Source organism: Acomys minous, assembly GCF_964271855.1.
Source record: "Acomys minous genome assembly, chromosome: 14".
Classification (NCBI taxonomy): domain Eukaryota; kingdom Metazoa; phylum Chordata; class Mammalia; order Rodentia; family Muridae; genus Acomys; species Acomys minous.
This window is the reverse complement of record NC_140496.1, coordinates 22,539,006-22,562,285: the sequence shown is the minus strand read 5'-3', so window position 1 is coordinate 22,562,285 and position 23,280 is coordinate 22,539,006. Positions and strand designations below refer to the sequence as shown.

At 49.2% G+C, this 23,280-nt stretch overlaps 1 protein-coding gene across 1 annotated transcript in view; it reads right to left on the bottom strand.

Moving 5' to 3' along the window:
- Positions 1–23,280, bottom strand: part of ATP6V0D1 (ATPase H+ transporting V0 subunit d1) — a 44,573-nt gene that overhangs the window by 7,624 nt on the left and 13,669 nt on the right. Inside the window, exon 2 of the mRNA XM_084755555.1 lies at positions 7,114–7,285. Within this exon, the coding sequence (XP_084611681.1) occupies positions 7,114–7,285 (172 nt within the window). The remainder of the gene's footprint in view (positions 1–7,113; positions 7,286–23,280) is intronic.

Sequence of the window (23,280 nt, the reverse complement as noted above, 5' to 3'; positions counted from 1 at the left end):
GATAGGACAGATAGTTTTTTTTTTAATGGAGGCTACTATGAATTGGGCCCTGAACAGTTTTGTTCTGTTTCTAGGAGGGCTTGAGCTAAGCTCTATGCCTGAGACAAATCTTGAGTACCTAGGGCTAGACTGTTCAGAGAAAGCCTTGGTAGGAGGTGGTGCCCACTACACCAAGGGAAGAAAGGGGAAAAGGTGGTGGCCCACAGTGCCAGCCACACAGGAAAATAACCCAGTCCTGCCTCAGCCCAACCCATACATATTCCTTGTGCTTGCTGAACACCCCCCTAGCTTGTACCCAATTCAATACCATTACAACCTCTGCTGTCCTGGGCCTGGGGCTAGGGAGCTGACCTGTTTTCATACCCAACCCAGCTGGACCATTAAGGAAGGATATGCACTGAGAAGAGACAGCACCTCTCCCCCAACTCCCTAAAAAAAAAAAACATACACACACACACACACAAGAGTCTCAGGCAAAGTCCATTTGTTTTTTGGTTTTTGTGTTTTTTGAGACAGGGTTTCTTGCAAGAACCATTTGTGATTGCAAGCCAAGAGGTCTATAGGCCAGCCTCTTGTTCCTTACTCCATACAACTGGCAGAGTAGGGGAATGGCAGAGAAGGAGAGCGAGCCTGCCAGAGCTCTGTGCTTTGGCCTTAACCTATATCTCCTCCACTCTAGTATGTCTCTTGCCTCTGACGTCTTCTGTATCTCACATATGCCAGGATACACATACCACCCTTCATCACTTAACCTGCACACAGTCTAGCCCCCTAAAGCCAATGCATCCCAGAGACAGCCATAGAGACCCACCCAGAGATTAGGACTGCCCTTTCCCCTCTTACACCCCCTGGAGACGCTGAAGAACAGCTCATCCAGTGTGGCCTTAGCACCTCAGCAGATAAAGCCCACAATGCGCTCTTACCAGGCCCTGTCTAGGGCTTTGTGCCACAGCCGCTGCTCGCACACACACCTATGGCCAGTACCTTATCTTCTAGTTCTAAACTTCCCACCTTTATCTTCTCAGTGACCCCACAACCTAGCCTCCTTGTGCGCACAATCCAGGGTCTCTGTTTTATCGGTTTAGGCTAGGGCAAGGCTATCTAAGACACCAACGGTGTCTGAGTATTTCTGAGTGTCCTGGCCCAGCCTTCCCTTAGGCCCTGTAGGGAGATGCTGCCACCTGACCTTACTGCTAGCCCTCTGGTGAGTGGAAGAGGCCAGCTGCAGTTCACACTTCAGCTCTGACAGTGTGTGTAGAAGGCAATAGTAGCTCTCCCCTCCCTTCCCCAAACCTCTCTTTGTTATAAGCCTTAGTTGAGCACAGAGGAAAATGCAGGGCCAAGTTAAGGCCACTCATAATCATGGCACTCAGCCCCTTCTAATTCCTCCTTCTACTCAGGCCAGGCCAGCCTGCATCCTGTGCCAGGCTGAGCAGTTCTCTCCCCCTGGGCCAACTATAAGTTGCTTCAGCAGAGGCCCCTGCTTTCCCTTCCTGCACAGTAAGACTCGAATCTTCTTTCCTGGGAGACGGAAGGCAGGACAGGCCTAGCAGAGGTGATGAGATGCAGCCATATACTTTCCTACATTCAGTGAGCAGGAAACCTTCCTTCTCTCTGCCTAGCTCTTCAGCAGTTGCCCCCCTGTTCCCAGAAAGCTGCGCTGCCATGTCTCCCCTCATTTGGCCTCAAAAGAGAGAACGAAGTTCCAGCTGGTCAGCATCTCCCTCCAGAGGAAGACAGCTGGGGAGTGGATGGCCCGCTGCCCGCCAGGCCAAAGAGGCCCTTTTGGAGTAGGGGGTGGGGCAGTCTATAATCCTCTGCCCTGAGGCCCTCCCTTGCCCTGTGCCTCCAAATAGCTTGGGTTGGGAGAAGTCTGGGGCTGCAGTTTAGGAAGTCACTTCCTTCAAAAAACCTTGAGAGTCCCTAGCCGACCCTGTCCCTCCACTGTGCCCTTTGGTGCCACCTGCTGGAGCAAGGTGGCTTTTCTGCACTTGGGCTGGGAGGCTGTATGGAACCAGGTACTTCTGTCAACTACTCTACCCGCAGCCCCCACCTAGGGTCCTCATTTGTTGCTAGTGACAGTGTCTGTTTTCAATTACATTTAAGTTCTGAAGAGCCTCACCCAGGGCTGGAAATGAACAGAAGTTTCTGCTATGGCCTCAGCACATCACCTCGTAAGCCTCAAGCTCCCCTTTACAACCAGAATGAATGAGATGTGGTCCACAGAGCAGTTAGTGGGGCTCTGACCATCTCAGTAAAATCCTGACCCTTCTTCAGGGTCCAGTTGGGCTATTCCATTTGATTTGAGCCTTTGGGGCTCTAAAAGAATGGTGCTTTTCTTTTCTCCTTTTTTTTGGGGGGGGGGGTGTTGTTGTTTGTTTTTTGTTTTGTTTTGTTTTTCAAGACAGCGTCTCTCTATGTAGCCTTGGCTATCCTGGACTTACTCTGTAGACCAGGCTGGCCTCGAACTCACAGAGATCTGCCTGTCTCTGCCTCCCGAGTGTTGGGATTAAAGGCATGTGCCACCATGCCCAGCTCATTTTTGTAAAAATATTTTATTTATTTATTGCATGTACACACTAGAAGAGGGCACCAGATCTCATTATAGATGGTTGTGAGCCACCATGTGGTTCCTGGGAATTGAACTCAGGACCTCTGGAAGAACAGACAGTGCTTTTAACCTCTGAGCCATCTCTCCAGCCCAATGGTGCTTTTCTTTAAGCCAGAAGAACAGGGTCAGTGCTGGCTCCCTTTCCATGCTAAGAAGCAATAAGGAAACAGAACCCACAGCAGCCCTAGAGACTCCATCAGCAGATACTTGCCCACTCACAAACTCAGCTTATTGGGAACAGTCAGGATAAAAAGGCCTGGGGAAACCTGATGACTTCTCTATGACCAAGCAGGGCCAAGGTGGGTGTAACATGTACTGCAGAGGGTAGGAGATGCTTTGGGGGACCCACTGGACACTTGAGGCAATTGTCCTGGGACAAAACTTCCTTCCAGGTGTCCACTTCAGCTGATAGCAATTCTCCCAGATGGTACAGGTTGACCACAGAGTTTCTGCCAGTGGGCATATAGGCTACAGGCAAGTGTTATCCACTGGGGATGGCCCTGCTAGAAGCTCACACATTTTTTTAAAATGACATTTAGGGGTCACCTGAAGATGTCCCAGACACCAAGCTTAGCCTCCTACATCTTTCCCAATTTATCTTCCAGGGCTAACTCTCCTGTGGGAAAACATCATGGAATAGGCCAGATAAAGGTCTCCTCCAAGGCTAAAACACCCTAAATATAGGCTCAATATCAAGTTAATGGCTAGGCCTGGCAAGAGTCTTTGGGAAAACGGCACTGTAAAGGTGAGCTGGGTCACCTTCAGACCATATGTAACAGTCTACTTCACTTTGACCATCTGCTTTATGGCAAACCTCTGCTGTGGCTCCTGTGGCTCTGCACCACTATCCCTCTGCATCCACACAGCTCCTGCCTGGCACTAGCTCTGGACTCACCCAAAGTCTTTCAGCCTAGATCCCCACTCCTAGGCCTTCCCTCAAACACCTTTCTCCTCAGCCTAGTAGCCATTCCTTAGGGAACGCAGTCCTGAGTCCCCAGCCTGAAGGAGCCCCACCTGACCCCCAACATAGAGGCCAAAGAAAGCTTCACTGTCTCTTTCCAAAATTCTATTCACACTTGAATGATCTGCTAGGGCACTGGAAGAGCATGAGAAGCTAAGGAAAAAGAAGTTAAATTAGACATCATGAAAGAACAAAGTGCTGAAGGCTGGACACTACCAGTGTCCTTGGCCACATGAAGGCCAAGACTGACCACAGTCAGGGCCTTGCTGTGGAGTGGCAGAGCTTCTAGGAAATGACTGCAGGCCTGAGTGACAGGGGAGGTGAGAGAAAAATGAGGAATGTGAAAATATAGGCCCCAAAAATTAGTTTCTAAGCGTGGGTAATGATGCTAGAGATTGAGGTATGGTTCCAGAAGCATGGGAGAGACCTGAAAGGGAAGGTGGCAACACGGGTAAAGAGGAACGGCCACTCAGGGTCCAGCCAAGGGGGAAGGTGGCAACACGGGTAAAGAGGAACGGCCACTCAGGGTCCAGCCAGGGGGAAGGTGGCAACACACACGGGTCCAGCCAAGGGGGAAGGGACTCAGACTGCTGGTAGAAGGCTCAGGGAGGAAGGTGGAATGGAGTCAGGGGAGGCATGCAAATGCAATGTTGGAAGGCGTAGTAGCTTCTGATGACTTTGAAGATGAGTAGGTGGGCCATCTGCTCAGACATGAAAAGACTGGAGGCAATCGAGAAATGATGCTTAGGATGGGGAGGGGTCATTCTACTCTTTTTTTTTTTTTAAGATTTTATTGATTTATGCGTAAGTGCTCTATCTGCAAGCAGACCTGCAATCCAGAAAAGGACATCAGATCCCAGTATAAATGGTTATGAGCCACCATGTAGTTGCTGGGAATTGAACTCTGGAACCTCTGGAAGAGTAGACAGTGCTCTTAATCACTGAGCCAGCTCTCCAGCCCCAGTCATCCTACTCTTGATGGGAGCTTCAGGGTGCTGAGTAGGGATAGCAAGAAGTCACTGGGCAGAAGCAGGCTCAGGCTAGCTAAATGGGTAAGCACGCATGTCTGTTAGGAGGAATGACACCCACCCACCCCCCTAACACACGCCCTGCCAATAGCTGGCTTCCCCAGCTTTGCTCCCAGCGGTGGAGGTGGAGGGAGGACAGCTCCAGGCTGAAGGCTCTGGGATTACTCCAGGGCTGGGGTGCTGCCAGCCGGGTGGGACCATGAGTTGGGCAGCCAAGAGAGTTACAGATGTTGGCAGAAGAGAGCTCAAATGATAGAAAGAAAAAAAAAAAAAAAAACAACCCTCCAGCTAGGGACATAGGGAAATGAAGAGGAAGGGATAGCATAGAAGGAAGCAAGGCCTCGCGTCATGTTGAATCCAAAACCCACCATGTTTTGCAAAGGACTCAAAGTGGGCTGGAAAGCCTGAAGGCTGTGGGTGGAAGATGACTGCCTGACTCTGCAATTTCAGGAGTGGAGTAGTTCCAGGTGGTGACATAGCCGTCGTCAGTGAGGGGTGGCTTATGGGAGAGGGGAGGAGCAGGCACTGGAGATGAAGGGGTCAAGAACAAGCAGCCACGGGCTCAGACTGGCCAACACATGGCTGCTGAGCTGTTCCTGGGCTGGGGAAGGCTATAAGCCACAATCACCCGTGAATGGAAGAGGCGGGGAAGTGGTGGATTCAGACAGCTTGCCACAGGATAGCACTTGGCCACTTTAAGCACACTTGGTGCTCTGAGCCAACCTCCAGCAAAGAGCTGGCGGCTGCTCTGTCTCAGTCACGCTCAGAGCCCTCTTCAGTTTCACAGCCTGGCCGGCTGACACCAACACAGGCCAGAGTAGATGCACAGGCAGGTGGGCAAGTTGGCAGCAAGATGGATAACATCTAATCTCTGACCACTGGCATGAGGTCAAGCTTCCTCCAGCCAGCCTAGCTGGCAAGACCAGAACATTCACCAGGAAGCTGAAGGAGCCTTGTGTAAACAAGCTGAAGGTGAACACTAAGCTCTGGTAATAAACTCCATTTCCCGGTATGTTCTCGGCTCTGGCTGTAGGGTAGGGGATACACAGGCCCAAGCTAGGAGTTAGGTGACAGATGGTAGAATGATGTGCCCCCCCCCTCTCTCTCTCACACACACACACACACACACACACACACACACTGGCAGCACATGATACACTCCATCTGCCCTGTCTCCCTAGGTCTACATTGGCATTCCTCAACAAGGTGAAAGGTAGTTTGAGCATGAGCCCATCGAGGACTCCCCAGCAAAGAGGTCTCTGGGGGAGGAGAGCTACAGCCAGGAAAAGGCCTGCTTTCCAGCTTATAGGAGTTCTCTGCACCTTCTGGATGTCCCAGCCTATTACCTTTACCTGAGGATGGAGCCCTCTGCCTAAACACCCCCTCTGAGGAGATAAATTCTGTGCAAGTGGTTGCTCTTGGTTGAGAAGGTGACAGGCTAGCCAGCCAGCATACAGCCCTGTCTCTGAAGAGACAAGTGGAGTACTGTGTCTGGTCCCAAGCAAGGGGGTAGGGAATGGGAAAAACAAGACTCTCAGAAGGATGTGGGGATACATTTCCTAACAACATCCACTGTACAGCCTGTGATCATACTTCTGCTCACCGCCTACATGAGGTAGCCTTCTGGGCGGAAGCCATTCTTGTCTGTCAGGCCCTGACTCATGACTCCTAGGTCACTCCTTAAGGGTCAACTTCTCTACCTTTCAGAATCCCCGGTACATAAGACTAACTAAAGTAGCCTCTTCTAGCCCTCAAGTCCAGGGTTTCTCTGTTTAGCTTCTCTAAGAGCTCCATCCAAGGGTCACACACTGAGGAAGCCTGGTGCAACCAAGGGTTATTAGTAAACAACCCACCTTAGCTCCTGTAAAGGACAGCAAGGCACTCAGCACTCAACTCAAGCCATGCCCAGTCTTTCTGACCTGACAGAGGAGATGGAGACCAGGCCTCAGCCTAGGTAGGGGCAGAAGGACTGCAGGGAGATCCATCCCAGGATCTCCAGAGTTCTGCCCACACCTGAACCGTAGACTCATAGCATGAGGGGGGAGGGTGAAACCTAATGAGTGTTTGATGGAGGTGCTGTAGAATAAGTGAAAAGGGGAGCCCCAAATTTCCCAGCTTTTGCAACTTAACACTTCCACAACAGTGAGAAGACAGGAAAAGAGACTGGTAATACCACTTTAGAGATTGTGACCTAGTGTCCAGGGTTGCTGAGCAACCAATCTAGTTATCACGTGAGAAGACTTTTGTTTTGTTTTGTTTTTCGAGACAGGCTTTCTCTGTGTAGCCTTGGCTGTCCTGGACTCACTTTGTAGACCAGACTGGCCTCGAACTCACAGCGATCCGCCTGCCTCTGCCTCCAGAATGCTGGGATTACAGGTGTGCGCCACCACGCCCAGCTGAGAAGACTTTTAAAGAAGATATTCTTTAATGACAGCTGAACTGACAAAGCTGCCACCTGGTGCCAACTTCTGCAGGCTTAGAGGTACCTTGCCCAGCACTATGGGTTTACTCACGTAATGAAGTCCAGGAAGCTGGCAAGCGGCTCATAGGCATGGTTTCTCATGTGGCGGAACTCTACTACCATCTTCTCCTTGAGCTTGTCATCGATGACTGACACTGTCAGAGGTGATGCTTCATTGGCCAGGAAGTTGCCATAATCTGTACTCTGCAGGTGCAGCTTCAAGTCTGAAATCCAAGGGTAAATGGTAAGGGCTTTTTTAATTGTACCCATTGCCCTAAGTTTCCTTCCCTACCCAATTCTAGGCCCAGCTCCTCCTGTGAAACTGTATCCTGCTGTCACCCTATCTTCCATCTCCCTATTGGCTCAGTGCAATTTACAAAGGAGCTAGGCTAAGAAGTCAGGACACTGGGCTGCAGAGAACAAACACAAGTAGGATAATTGTGCACCAAGATAGTGAGGCTAGGAAACCTCAACACAAGATGTCACTCACAACCTGTAGCCTCTGAGACCCTGGCTCAGAACAGAATATTACATGGGCTTCACTCTCCCATTAGAGTGAATTAGAGGAGTGGGCAAACCAGGCGTGGTGGGGCACGCCTTTAATCCCGGCACTTGGGAGGCAGAGGCAGGCGGATCGCTATGAGTTCGAGGCCAGCCTGGTCTACAAAGTGAGTCTAGGACAGCCAAGGTTACACAGAGAAACTCTGTCTCGAAAAACAAAAAGCAAACAAACAAAAAAAGAATTGGAGGGGCAAAATATTCAGACATGAGACACATTGAGAAAGAAATACCTAAAGCTATTATGGGTAGAGAAAAGAGCCAACACAAAAATATGGTTGAGTAGAGAAGGCCATGTTGGGTTGGGGTACAGCAAAGGGTAAGGAGTAGGAAGCACGAAGGAAAAGTGAAAAAGGGAGTGTATGGCCAGGGCACGGACTCCTTCAGCAGTGGCTGGAGGCAGACAGGCTAATACGAAGAACTCTCTTGAGCTTTTAGAGACACGTGATAAAATATGACTCGCCCCTGCCCCTAGTCCATTTCTCCCACAGCAGCCAGTGATTATTTTATTTTGCAGTACTGGGAACTGAACTTTGGGCTTCATACATGCTAGGCAAGTATTGTGTCACTGAGGTATAGTCCCAGCTCTGTTTTTTTTTTTTACACGTGTATATATATATGTGTGTGGGTGTGCATACGTACATGTAAGCATGGTTATAGTGGTTACAAGGAAATCTTGGACATCATTTTCCAGGCTCTTCCTTTTGCTTTAGACAGGGTTGCTCACTGGCCTGGAACCTGACCAAGTAGGCTAGACTACCTGGCCAGTGAGCTTACGGAGACCCACCCGTCTGGCCTCCTATCTCACTGTTGTTGGTAAAAAAAAAAAAAAAAAAAAAGCACATGCCACCATGCTCACCTTTTAATATGGGTTCTAGAGATTTGAACTCAGGTTGTCATTGCTTGTGAAGCAAACACTTTATCAATTGTGCTGTCTACCCAGCGCCTTTATTTATTTAGTTTTGGTTTTTTGAGACAGGGTCTCATTATGCAGCTTGGCTGGCCTTGAACTCATAGAGATCTCCCTGTCTCTGCCTCTTAAATGCTAAAATTAAAAGCATGTGCCACCATGCCCAGCCTCTTTCAAACATGATCTTGTTATGTAGCTCAAGTTGGTCTGGAACTCACTAGACCAGGCTGGCCTCAAACTTTTTCAATCCTCTTGCCTGAGCCTTTCAAGTGCTAGTGTTGAGATCATAGGCATTAACCATCATCAGCTTTGATCCTTTTTTGAAAGTTACATTTAAGCCAGGCGATGTGGCTTAATTACATATGTAATTCCAGCACTCTGTGAGGCAGAGGCAGAGGCAGAAGGATCTCCATGAGTTTGAGGCTAGCCTAATCTACAAACTGACTCCATGACAGCCAAGGCTACACAGAGAACCCCTGTCTAGAAAAAACTAAAAAAAAAAAAAAAGCTAGGTGGGGGTAGGGGTGAGCATGCATGTGCCCACATGTTCCCCAACATGCAGTGTGCCTATGGAAATCAGGGGACTTCTGTAGATATTTGTTCCCTTCTTCTACCACATGAGTTTCAGGTATTGGAACGCAGGTGGTCAGGTTTGGTGGCAAGTGCCTTTGCCACCTGAGAGTGGTCTTCTTAAAACACAAAGCAACTGGTTGGGCAGTGGTGGTACACGCCTATAGTCCCAGCACTCAGGAGGCAGAGGCAGATGGATCTCTGAGTTCGAGACCAGCCTGGTCTACAGAGCTAGTTCCAGGACAGCCAGGACTACATAGAGAAATCTTGTCTAGAAAAACAAAAGAGGGGCTGGAGAGATGGCTCAGAGGTTAAGAGTACTGGCTGCTTTTCTAGAGGTCCTGAGTTCAATTCCCAGCAACCACATAGTGGCTCACAACCTTTGTAATGGGATCTGATGCCCTCTTCTGATATGCATAAAGACAGAACATTCATATACATAAAATGCATAAATAAATATAGATTTTTTTAAAAAGTCAGGTGTAGTGGCGCATGCCTTTAATCCCAGCACTCGGGAGGCAGAGGCAGGTGGATCGCTGTGAGTTCGAGGCCAGCCTTGTCTACAGAGTCCAGGACAGCTAATGCTACACAGAGAAACCCTATCTCAAAAAAATCAAGAGAAAAAAAAAGAAAGAAAGAAAGAAAGAAAAGAAAACACAAAGCAACGATACCACTCTCCTTCCTCAATCCCTCTCCCGTGCCTATTTAACTTCAGGTGGGAGTCTCTGCTGCGATGGGAACGCACAGTCACCTCACTGCCCCTCCTGTCTCTCTACCCCAGTCACATCCTCTTGTCAGGGCCCTTTCTCTGTTCCGTAGCCTGGAAAAAGGTAGCTTACTCCACCCCTTCCTTCAGATCACTCCGTAAACACCCCTCTCTTCCAAAGCCTCTCCTGAAGTCTGACAACTCACCAAATCCTTCGCCCCTGTCATTTTTCTTTGTAGCACTGAATCCCAGCCAGGACAAGACACAGAAGCTATGAGGATAGATGCTGATCCACTGTGCTACTCTAGAGCCTAGATCAGAGTAGTGACTGTATGCTTACTTCTGCTCTGTAAATTACTGTAGGATAAATGAAAGAATAGGAGAGGATAGGTGAAGGTGGCAGGAAAATGAATCCTGGGTTATTATATGGGGTCACTATGGTAACAATGGAAATACTAAGGCCAGTGACTATGAAAAAGAGCCATTGGACGGGAATGAGAACAAGGATTCCCCAGGTGTTCTCGAGGCCCGGACAGCCACACCAGCTGGAGCTGCTCAGACAGAGTGGGAGGTGGAGTGGATAACTCCTCCAGGGACTGCAGGCACCTCTTTGATGCCCCCACCCCCCACTCTATCACATGAAGAATGCACATGTGTTCTGCACTGTGGCACACACCTCTAATCCCAGTACTCAGAAGGCAGAAGCAGGGGGATTTCTGAGACTTAGAGACCAGCCAGGATGACAGAGTTAGACCCTGTCTCAAAACAAACAAATGCGGCTGGAGAGATGGCTCAGAGGTTAAGAGCACTGACTGCTCTTCCAAAGGTCCTGAGTTCAATTCCCGGTAACCACACAGTGGCTCACAACCACCTGTAATAGGATCCGATGCTCTTTTCTGGTGTGCATGAAGACAGTGTACTCATATACATAAAATAAATAAGTCTTTTTAAAAAACAAACAAACGAACAACAACAAAGAATGCCCATCTTGCAGTCAAGCATGCAAAGGAGATGGAGGAGCACAAGTGCCAGAATGTGGAGAAAGAGGCAAAGGTGCAGGAGTGGATCCCTTCTACCTATATGCCTGGGGCTGGTGGGAAACAGAATGTATGCCATGTGGCTCCTAGGCACTAACAGTGTGGACTGTAGCCTCTTGAGGCCCACTGCTTTCATCCCAACTCTGCCACTTTCTTCTACTTTTATCCCATGGCCACCCTAAAGATATAAGAAGAGAAGGCAAAGCAAGTTAAGAAAAGCCTTTTAGTGATATGTGCACATCCTCCAATGTCTCTGCCCCAGGACATCTGCAATCACCCTGCTAAGAGGTCCTGTCTCTTAATATTGCCTGCATTCCCACTCTACACTATAAAAATCTTGAGACTAGACAAATATACAATCTTTTTTAGAGAAACATGAAGCTGAGGCTGTAGTTCAGCTGCTGAGGGCTTCTGTAGCACATATGAAGTCCTGGGTTCAATCCTTAGCTCTGTACAAACCAGAGGTGTTGGCACATGCCTATAATAACCAGCATTTGGGGGGCAGAAGTAGGAGAATCAACTATTCATTGCCAACCTAGGCTATAAGAGCCTGTCTTGAAAAAGAAAAGAAAAATAGAATAGGGTGGGGGCAGACATGACGTTTACATCTCAGAACACTGTGTCAGATAGTTTCGTGCATACAGCCACCTGCTTCACAAGTCTTCTGGCTTTTCTGAATTACTCTGAAAAATTACATAACTTTTCCTTTCCTTTTCTTTCTTTCTTTCTTTTTTTTTTTTTCCGGGGGTGGGGGTGTTTCAAGACAGGGTTTCTCTGTGTAACAGCTCTGGCTGTCCTGGAACTCGCTCTGTAGTCCAGGCTGGCCTGGCCAGCACACCTTTAATCCCAGCACTCAGGAGGCAGAGGCAGGTGGATCAGTAAGAGTTGGAGGCCAGCCTGGTCTACAGAGTTCCAGGATAGCCAAGGCTATACAGAAAAATAAACAACAGAACCCTCAAAACCACATGTTGCTACTGGGGCCTGGGAGACTAGCATGGGCAAAGGGTTCTGGTCTAGGGTCACCAAGTCTCAAACTTTTACTTCAAGAAGTTTTAGAGCTGACAGCAGCTAGAATTGGTATTTTGGCTTAGACTATCAGCTAGGCCAAACTGTCCATTTATCCATGCAGCCATAGCAGCCAGCTGAAAATTCTCCTCAGGCCAAAGACTTCCTTTTCAGCTCACAGCTTGGGCCTAGAGATTAAGACAGGGGCATAGGAAGGCCTCAGGGCAAAACTCAGTTCTCTGACTAGATTGCCTCCTCACCAATGGCCCTATTGCTTCCTAAGGTAGCAAGCCTAGCCTGACTCAATCTTCCTGATCCCTTATGCACAAAGCCCTAAGGACCCAGGCTTCTGTACATTCTGCCCTTCTGAGCCCTGGCACGTGCTCTGGGAGATTCCCTAGACAAACTGTCACCTTCCACTGGGAATCCTGATAAGCTCTCCAGTAGCATGACACTTCCTCCCTCTGTCCCACACTGCCTTGCATCACTTGGCTCTCTCTGGGAAGCTAGCTCAGCAACTTCCCCACTGCCAAACACTTTCTCTTAAATAACCAGTGACTCTCCATCAAACACTTGGTACTCAGGTGAGAGTTTTCACATCAGAAGACCTAGAAACACCCAGGTCATGTGATGGTCTCCTCCCATGCCAAGAACAATCATTGTGTTAGACCTAGTCATGCCCATTTCATAGGCTTGTCAGTGAAAAGTCTGATGGAGCCAGACCTTGTCCAGAGTCTCACAGGCAGAGTGTAGAGAGGTTAGGGCACTATGCAGGCCTGTGGGACTCTGTCACCCTATCTCAACTCTCTTTTGTTCCCCTGCCAGCCTCCCTGACCACATGCTTCCATAGTCCTTGGCTAGGGAGGGCTTTTCAGGTATGGAACCAGCTGCCAAATAGCCTTTAAAGCCAGAAGAATTGTCCAGTAGCAAAGTCCAGGCCACCTGGATGCCCAGGCCTACCTGTCAATAGGAGACACAGGCCCTCACTATCACGACTCAGTGACAACTCCTGATAGCATCTCTTCTGACACCAACCATTACCAGAGAAGCTAGAAATATACATGTGTGAGTAAGCAGTCAAAGCTGGGGTGCTCTCCTTTGTAGAACCCCACCCCTGGAACTTCACAGAAGCTTCGGAGCAGACACCCCTGTGCCTCCATTGCTGCATTCTGCTGACACCGCATTTGGAGGAGCACGGCTCTGAGCACTGCTGGAATGCAGGCGGCTGGGAGGTTTCTGCTGGAGTTTGTCAGCTCAGAGCAAACCCGGGAGACTCTGCTGAGAATCCTGCCCAAGGCTGAAGAGTCTGCCTTACCAGGAAACTCATTTTTTATTTATTTTATTTATTTATTTATTTTGGAAACTCATTTTTAAAAGCCCCCAGAGACACTGTCAAAGGGCTGTTCCAGACCACTTTCTTTGGCTAAGGCCCACATTTCCCTGTGACCCAGGGAAAAGGGACAGCCTGCCAGCCAAGAAGGCAATTTTGAGGGAGGCAGGCAGGCTGATCCCCCAGCTCGCCCACGAGGGGACCACACAAGGCTTCTAAACCAGTTTTCTGACCCTGATGGAGAAACCTGGCGCCCAGACGCAGTGGCTGGCAGCCCCAAGCTCTTCAGACAGGCCTGGCCAGGGCTAGGACAAGCTGGGTTAGGATGCTCTCTCCTCAGCTTCCTACTATGTCTGATGGCTGTGGAGGAGGGATGTGACTGGGGACAGGATCCAAGCACAGGAGAGGCTTAGCCACCACTGGGCCCTGGCTCAGCCCCTCAAGGGCACCCGAGGACAATAGGGGCTAGGACCTGGGCTCAGCAGCCTAACAGAATCAGTGGTGGACCTTGAGAGGACCAGACATGCCTGGTCTGAGGTAAGAGCTGTATTCTGGTTACAGCAGACTCTGGGAACAACTCTGGGCTACCCACAAGGCCAGCTGTCTACCCCAAATCCTATCAGTGGCCCAGCACCAATAAGTAGTGTCTAGTCAGTTTGGGATCTCACAGTAAAAAATTTCCTAAGAGGCTGATTCTCAAGTTCAGAAAGACATTGCTGCTATCAGGAAGTTCTTGTTTGGTGTGAGCGAAACCCTCAGGAAAGGAAGCAGATTAATTCACTTTCCCCATGTTCCTGGTCCTGCTCAGCTCTGGGCTTACTCCTCCACACCCCACCCCAGAACCATCCCAGGCCTCCTATGCCTTCTAAGTTCTTGTCTCCGCTGTTCTGGAAGCTACCTCCATTAACTCCAACTCCTGTGCCATGCACCCTTCCTGCTCTACTCCTTAGCGCTCACTTCCCAAGCCCAGAGTGAAGTCATCCAACACCAATATGTCACTATCACCTTTACGCAGGGGGCTCTGTGGCCCTGGAGCTACAGCTCTGTTTCTCCCAACACCCCTCACCCTTGCGCTTCTTTAGCCCTGACTCTCTGACTTACCAGTGCTACTATCCTGACAACAGTCACCTTCCTATCATCCCAGCAAATGCTCAGGGAAGTCCATAGGTGGCCTTAGTAAGAAGCCCCTGAAGTGGAGGAAAAGGAGCTGTTTCCTCAGTCCAGCCCAGGAAGACTGAACAAAGAAGACACACACTCAGCCTAGAAACCAAGAGCCTCTGCCCCTCCCTCTTCCACAGGGCAGCCTCTGTCATCTTGCGTTGTGCGTCAAAGGCCACTGTCCCAGCTCCAGCAGAGAGCTCTTGAAGGTACCTAGGAACCCTCAGCCCAACACTCACCTGGCACAGCTATTCAGCCTATAAGCCTGCCCTAGCTTCAGGCTAGCCTAATAGCTTCCATCTGCTCTGAAAACCCCCTTGCTTATCCCTAATCCCCTGTCTGCTCTGGTCATGACCTTTCAGTAGGAAGGCTCTGGTCCCTACTGACACTACTGACCCTACTGACTGATCCAGGCTCCTAAACAGTACAGCTGCATGCCCAACCAACAACCTGACCAGTGTTCTCTGCTCTGTATGATAAAGTATTGGCTTGGCAGTGACTCAGACAGGCTTAAGCAGCCCTACCCCCACCCTCTTCCTGAAAGCACTCCCTAAGCCTGCCAACCCTGAAGGAGATCTTTCAGGCCATTCAGCTGGCTCCCAGGGGCAGGTAGCACATGGCCTTTCCAGCCCTCTGGCCCCTACAGCAGTTCTCCAAGGACATAGGCAGGCAGAAAAGGAGGGTTATGGCCTATGCCAAAGGGTTGGTCCCACATGCCTTAGGGGACCAATACACCGAGCAGGGTGGCCAAGTTCTACACTCACTTATGGCCTCATGGTCCACAGAAGGGTCTTGTTGGCCAGCTGGCCAGAGTGAAGTATAAGAGTACAGTGTGTTCCCAGACTTCACTTCTGCTTTTCCAGAGGCTACTCAATGACACTCTCCTGGGGAGCTCAGGAGTTTTCAGGAATTGTATAAAACCAGATGCTAGAACATGTTCCATAGAGCCTAATGTGCCAACCCTAGTGGTAGCTAGGCCACTGGCCTGTGGGGTCCAGGTGACGGGTCTGCTTCAAAGGAACAGGGATCCACTTCCAATGCTATTACTTCTAGAGGTGAAAAATAAGAAAACACAAGATGGATAGATGTGGACAGATAGCCAGTATGGTGATGTAATAGAGGCTGTGCCACCCTGACACTTCTGGGTGAATAGGCTGGTGAATATGCTAGGCTCAGGAGAGTTTCTCAGGCTCATGTCATCTCTAAAGCAGATGTGTGTGCACTGGCTGGCTGAATCTGCAGGGTCAGCGTGCCACATCTGGACCACAAGTGTGGGAGCCTCTGCATGGGAACCATTAACTCTAGGTTTACCTAAGACCCCAGCACAGACTGAGCATCCTCTTCAGCCTTTGAGCCTCCACTGTGGCATATCTAAGGTGATCCAAAAGCCCCCAGGCAATGCCCACTGAGCACCTGTGGGTGCCAGCGTTCTCCCTCCTCACATACTGCCTGCTCTTCCTTACCGCCCCTGTAGTGTCAGGAGCACCTTACCCTGGCCAGTGAAGGCATGCCCTTCCTCCAACAGCTGGGTTGTGCTATAGTTCCTCTTCCCTCTTAAGACCCACTTTGCCCAACCATTGGTTTCAAAATCATTCCTTGGACAGAGAAAGGGAAATACTCTGTGTGTTTGTTTAAATACAGGGCTCACTGGTACCCCAGGATGGTCCTCAAACTTAAAAATCCTCCTGCCTCAGTCTCTTAAGTGCTAGGATTACAGGCATGTACCTACCAGCATGCCTGGCTCAAAACAAAAAGTCTGAGCTTTGGAGCCATAAAAATGTGGGTTCAAGCTGGGTGTGGTAGAGCACACCTTTAATCCCAGCACTCAGGAAGCAGAGGCAGGCAGGTTGCTTTGAGTTCGAGGCCAGCCTGGACTATAAAGCAAGTCCAGGACAGCCAAGACTAACACAAAGAGACTCTGTCTTGAAAACGAACAAACAAAAAATGAGGGTTCAAATCTTGTCGTGCAACTTGGCCCTGAGTATTTTACAGTACATCTCTATAGCCAGGCTCCTGGCTAGTCACCCAACACATGCACTGAGTGCCCAGCCCCAGGGCACCTACACAGACATTACATTGAAGTAATGGTATGCAGAGAAACATCAATACAGTACACTACAGACCACCTCTTCCAGCAAAAAGAACTCACACAAAGAACACTCTCAGCTCAAAAGTCGCGATCACTCCAGCTGTGGCTCAAGCTGCCGTATTCAGCCCTCCCAGGAATTCCCCTCTCCATGGCCTATAGCAGTTCTTCTTCTGGGCTCTGCTATGTCCTCCACACCCCCGCCGGTGGGGATTACTATACCACACGAGCATGTAAACTCACCAGCACAACTCTATCTACTAGAGATAAAAGAGTATGGCTGGCTCAAGATCTAGGACGCTTACCCCAAAGTCCACGTGTTACTTCACCTACCAACACGATCATACAGAGCCCAGGGCAGCCCAGAAATCCAGACAGAGTTTATGACCCAACTCTGCCCCACACACTATATCCTGGGCTTCCCTGAGCTAGAGCCCCAGAGTCTTGGGAGCAAACAGGAGATAGAGTAGCTATGTCAGCGCCTGCTCCACAGGAAGCCCTAGGACCTGGCAGGCCTGCAGGCCCTAGAGCCTATTGCTGGCACAGCCAAACAGTTACTGGGTTTCAGCTGGTGTGAGGCAGGGCTGACACAGGGAAAAGACATGGAGTTCTCCCTCCTTGGTCTCTGGACTCGAATTTTATTTCATGCTGGAGGCTTTTACGTCAAGGTGAGGCATTGACAGGAGGGATGGGGCAAACCCAGAGGTGGTCCAGCTAATACTGGTAACACCACCCACCAACATCAAATATTGGTGGGAAGATCACTCCCCATGTCCAGAGTAATCAGAATGTCCGTCCCAGCTTAGCCACCCCACTCCCAGCTCTGGGACAGGTGGCAGGTGGCACAGAGTCACATTTAATTACCCATAAGATCTCAGGAACACCTCGTCCCTGTAGCTGGGACAATGAAAGCATCTCTCATAACCCATGAGGAAGTCAACTCATCTGACAATCAGGACGGTGCCAGTCAGGCAATGGCTTCATGTGCCAAAGGGAGGGGCGGAACTGGTTACTGCTGCACCCAGGGCAAGTTCCAAGAAGCTCTCCCCTAACTGAGTGGTAATTCAACAGGACAGCCTTCATCAGGCAAGGAATACCTTCCTCGGTCCTAAGACTTCATAGGACTGGTATGACCCAAAAGACACAAGGTTTACAGGATAGTTTCCTTGTGTTCCCAACCACAACCTAGCCTGGCAATCAAGGGACCTTACCCTGGGAGTTGGGGGCCACACCTCTTCTGCGGCTACCATGCACTTTGGCCTCATGTAAGCTTTCTTCTCTAGATTTGCTACTACAGTCAGAGGATCTGCAGAATGGAGTGCATCTGGAGCTGTTAAGGAGAACTGCTTTGCGTTTTCCAAAGATATGGATCTGTTTGGATATGAGTAAAAGAGGTACAGTGGCCTGACCCGGCTGGGTGCCAGGCAGCTAAATGAAGGCCACCAGCAGATGTAAGCTGTGATCAAATGTTGGCTCATGTCTAGGTCGTGGGTTTGCTGGACCATAGCAACTGTCAGTGTAGTCAGTCCTTGATGCCGGGCTCCTGTTCCACACAGAGACCTCTGGAAGGAGGACATGAGGAAAAGCTAAGGCTTGCTCAGATGGAGAAGGGTAGTTCTAGCGAGCTCCAGAGGCTCTGATCTCTGTGTGACTATACCAGTATCCTGGCAGGAGCATCTTGCCAAATCCATGGTGCTCAGAGACAGCCCAAAGGAGAGACATAAGAAAGAAATACTCAGCTGGGCAGGGTGGTGCACACCTTTATTCCCAGCACTGGGCAGGCAGAGGCAGGTGGATCTCTGTGAGTCTGAGGCCAGCCTGCTCTACAGAGTGAGTTCCAGGACAGCCAAGGCTACACAGAGAAACCTTGTCTCATGGGGGGAAAATACTTATTTTGCTTTGGCCTCAGCTTTATGACAGGCTCAAAGGATCAAAAGCCTCACTCATGGATGTGAAGACACGTTGTCTTCAGTATGAAACTCCATTCCCTATAGCTCACAGAAACTGCACAGAGCAGTCCAGGCCAGGGGCAGAGTTGAGTCACACTATACACATGTCTTGCAGAACCAAGAGAGTTGGACTAGGCAAGAAGGTGGCAGCATCTAGCAGTAACTATCCAGACTGGTCCTGTTCAGTATCCTTCACTCACCCAGCTTTGAGCTTATGTCCAGTAACTCCACTCAAGAACACAGTAAGACAGGTGTGGGGCAGCAGTAAAACGCTACACTGGATGTGACCAGATCTGTGGTCCTAGCTGGCCTGTGGCAGGGCAGTGGTTCCATGTTTGAGGAGCTTCATAGTTTACAAGGTAGATCCAATGGCTCAGGAGTTAAGAGCATTGTTGCTCTTACAGAAGACCAGGGTTTGGTTCCCAGCGTCCACATCAGGTGGTTCATAACCACCTGTAACCAGGTATTGGGGAACCTTATTCCTCTGGGCTCCACAGGTAACTGGGCACACACGCACAGATAGCACAGATACCCCTACACACACATTCTCTCCCTCCCTCCCTCCCTCCCCCATCCAGGACTCTCTGTTCCTCCAGGCCTGGCCACGTGGAACGTAGTTTGGAACTTAGTGGGTGGAGAAAATGAATGAACTGCCGCAGGTGACCTGGAAGCCTCAGGGTCCTGTGCAGCAGATCATGGGTTGCACCTCACCTGAATTCCTCAATTCCCAACTCACTGACTCTAAGCTAGATTCCCTGTGGCAAGGCCTGGAGGATTGGCAAGAGCCCAGCAGCAGGGATTCTTCCCACTGACCACCCTTACTGAGTTGAGGACTAGATACACACAGGTATAGCCCAGGGAGCCATGAACAGACAAATTAAATAGTAAATGAAGGAAAAGAGAGAATCTAGAGTAATTTGACCAGAAGAGCTAAGGCAGGTGTCAGGAGAGCAAATGAGTAAGTCCTTGGGCTTTATCTGGGACCTAATATCCCAGATAAAATACAAGAGTTGGATAAGTTACCTCAGGAGCCTGTCTAGCTCTGCCATACTCTAGTCTGGTCAGGCCCAGGTCACTCTGACTCCCTGTAACACAACCTTTGAAGGCCACCAGAGAGGTTCCCTGGCAGGACTAGTAGCAGATGCAGGACCAGGTGATCTAAAGCCCTCAGAATACAGACAGCAACAAGACGGCTGTGGCTCGTCTACCAATCAAATGTGAAGTTTCAGTTGAGGTCAAGGCCTGAATCTACTACCTGAAAGTCCAAAGTCTAGACAAGTGCCCTTAGCTAGACCCCAGACAGAGCTGGCCAGGAAAAGAGTGCCCAGCAAGCAGTCAGGGCTTTTCCTCCCAGAACCCTTCCCCTGCTGAAAGCCTGCCTGTCTATCCTCAGTCAGTCAGGCCATCTACACAGCTGTCAGGGCAGCTGCAGGATGCTGGGTATGGATAGGTGGAAAAGGCATCCAGATTATGAAATAGTAGTCTAGCTAAAGTGGTTTTTTCATTTTTCTACCTCTTAAAGGGAGGGGGGAGATGAGGAAGTCAGCCTCAGAACACCGGCTGAGCAGAAGCAGTGACCTCAGTGGAAAGGCACTCAAATGAGAGCAGAGGTGGAGGAAAAAGAGTTGTCAGCTACCTGTTAATGACCCCATTCTTGGCATAATTATAGGGCCAACATTGCTTACTTGGGAGTTTGGTAGCATGCTTAGTACTCTCTCAGAGTCACTTACACATATGTATCTGTATGTGACACACATGCCTAAATGTTCCAAAGGAAACTGAGGAGAATATAGACTATGGATGAATTCTGGTTAGAACTAACAAGGGTGAAATGCTGGTGAAGGGGATATTTCTAAGAGCCTCAAAAGCAAGGTCTTGACCCTTGGGGAGCCTCAAGCTCCTACATGAAACCCTGAAGACATCTTAAGAGCTCATAAGCTAGCATACTGTAGTAGCTGCTACTCCAACTCTGAGAGCTGCCAGAACGATGAAGATGCAAGTAAATGAAGACAGTGTATTAGTCAGGGTCAGATCATCCTGTACATCATCAGGACAGAGAATATCAGAAAACGTCCTCTGGTCTTCTTCCTATCCTTGGAAGATGGGACACAGAGAAAAGAGCAGAAAGAATGAAACAAATAGAAAACACTAAACAATGAACCCTATACTTAATCTTAGAGGCTAATTGGGGACTTGAGAGACAGAAGTAGACCCCAGGACAGAATCCTAAAGGACAACAGCCATGGACAGGCGCTGTGTACAGCAGAAGCCCAGATAGAGCAATGCTGCGTTGCCAGGCTCTCAGGCAGCAGAGTGGTCCCAGTGCACCCTCTTGTGGCCAAAGGAAGGATGGGTTTACGGACAGCCAGGAGGAGTTTGGCTCTTAGAAGAGGTTTGCTCCAGCTCCAGTTCCCTTTCAACACATCCTTCCAGTTTCATCGCGCCTCAGACTCTTGGTCTCCATCTCCCCCAGCCATCAGCCCCTGCAGGGTAAGACTTCTGACACCCGCAGAGAGGTGCAGAAATGTGTCATAAACAATGGGAATTTAGGGGGCTGGAGAGCAGCTTAAAGCACTTGCACTTGCAAAGGGCCCAAGTTCACATCTCAGCACCCACATGGTAGCTTATAACCATCCATAACTACAGTTCCAGGAGATCCAACAATGCACTCTTCTGACCAGGCATGTACACGGTGCACATATGTACATACATACATACAGGTAAAGCATTCATACACATTTTTCAAAAACAAAGAGAAACTCGAGAGATGGCCTAGCAGTTAAGAGCTCTGGATGCTTTTCTAGAAGATTGGATTCCCAGCACCCACATGGGAGTTCACAACTATCTGCAATTCCAGGTCCAGGGGATCCAATGCCCTTTTCTGTTTTCCTGAAGCACCAAGCACACATGTGATGGTGCCCAGATAGACATATAGGCAAAACACCAATACATCTAAAAATAATTTAATTAACTAAAAAACAATGAAAAATTAACTGTAGACACCAGGAAAAGCCAAGGTGAATACCGGGGCAATATGAGTCTGACATGAGAAACTGGTCTTACATTGGCATAGGCAGTTTTCTAAGGGACAAGGCTAACAGGATGTGGAAAAAAGCTTGGGTACCCTCAGTCTGCTACACTCTTTGTTTTCTAGCTCAGCTGGACCCTTTCAAATCTCTATAACCCTCAGAACTGTTTTGTTTCTACTGACACTTATTACTTAGAAATAGGACAATCTGTGACACAGTGACTCCTTCAGCATGTGGCTTTAGCTCTTTCTCCCCTGGATTCAAAATCCTAGGACCCGGCTAGTAGCATTATGCGCCTAGCATTCATCCAGTCTCTCTCTCTCTCTCTCTCTCTCTCTCTCTCTCTCTCTCTCTCTCTCTCTCTCTCTCTCACACACACACACACACACACACACACACACACAGTCTACTGAGCATCCATTCTGGTGAGAGTTGCACTATTAAATCTTAATAGGCAACAATTTGAAGCCAGGTGTGGTGGCGCACACCTTTAGTCTTAGCACTCAGGAGCTAGAGGCAGGCAGATCTCTGTAAGTTCAAGGCCAGCCTGGTCTACAAAGAGAGTTCCAGGACAGCCAGGGCTATTGCACAGAGAGATCCTGTCTTTAAAAAAAAAAAAAAAAGTTTGCAAGTGAGTGATTTCCATTTCACTTCACACAGGTTCCGCTTTACACAGCTGGGTAAAAGGAGATCAACAGCGAACAGCTGGTCCTACAAAGAACAGGAGACAGTCTAGTAATCAGAGAGGTCTGACAGTCCTGAACCTCGGCAGGCACAGATGGCTTACCAGAGAGCCTGTTGTACCTGTTTGTCCTTTAGTAGGCCCTTGGATGAGCTGTATTATATTTGGTTGTTTGAGCTGTAAGCTGGGGAACGAAGCAGGATGCTGCAGCAGGTGACGGGGAACTAGAGACAAAATGATTAAACAGAGACAGACCCAGGCCCTCAGGGATGCGGCTCTGCTCTTCTTGTCATGTCTACTTGCTCTCATGCAGGAGACAAGTTGCTGTGTTTGATATGACCACCTAAGAAAGCGAAGGCTGCATTCCATAGCACATGCCTACAGTCCCACTACTCAGGAGGCTAGAGCAGGAGGAGGCTGCACTCAAGGCTAGTCTGAGTTACGTTGCAGACTATTGTTATCAGATGAGTTTTATGCAAAAACATTTAAGCTAAGATGTTACAACACTTCATAGTTGCCTGTAAACCCAGGACTCAAGAGAAAGAGTAAGGAGGGTCACTGCCATTCTGTCCAGCCCTGTCTACAAAGTGAGACCTTGCTTCAAAAAACAAACACAATGGAAAAATAAATAAGTAAGATGTTAAGGGCATTTCCCTCTCTGCTACCCAGGAAGCCTTAGTCTACAGGGGTCCTAAATAGCTGGCATTTGCCTATTTTAGGTGGCTACTTTAGAGAAACCCTGTCTGGGGAAAAAAAAAATCCTAGACAAAGAGTTTAGGCACTGGTTTCACCTCACAAACCAGGCCCAAGAAATTGCTGAGTAAATCTAAGAAAAAGTGTTTTATCACTTGTCAGAACCAGTCCTGACGTGCACTCCTAGAGCACAGCTTATGTTACACAACAGACACTCACTCGTTTGACCATAAATAGTTCCCAGATAAAATCAGGTGAAACTATACATAGCAAGATGTAATCTAAAGAGAAATCAGGAATGGTGATGGAGAGGGAGAGGCAAAGGAAAGAGAAAACGGCACGGCAAGAGGGAACTTGCCCAGGGCTGCTGTATCTGGGCAGGGACCCTAGGGCTCTAGCCTGGGATACATGAGGAGTCTAGGCCTGGCCTAGGCCCTCAAATATTCCCTAGATTCGAAGATTTCAGGTAAAAAGAACAGGGAGGAGCTTGATATAACCTCCCTCAG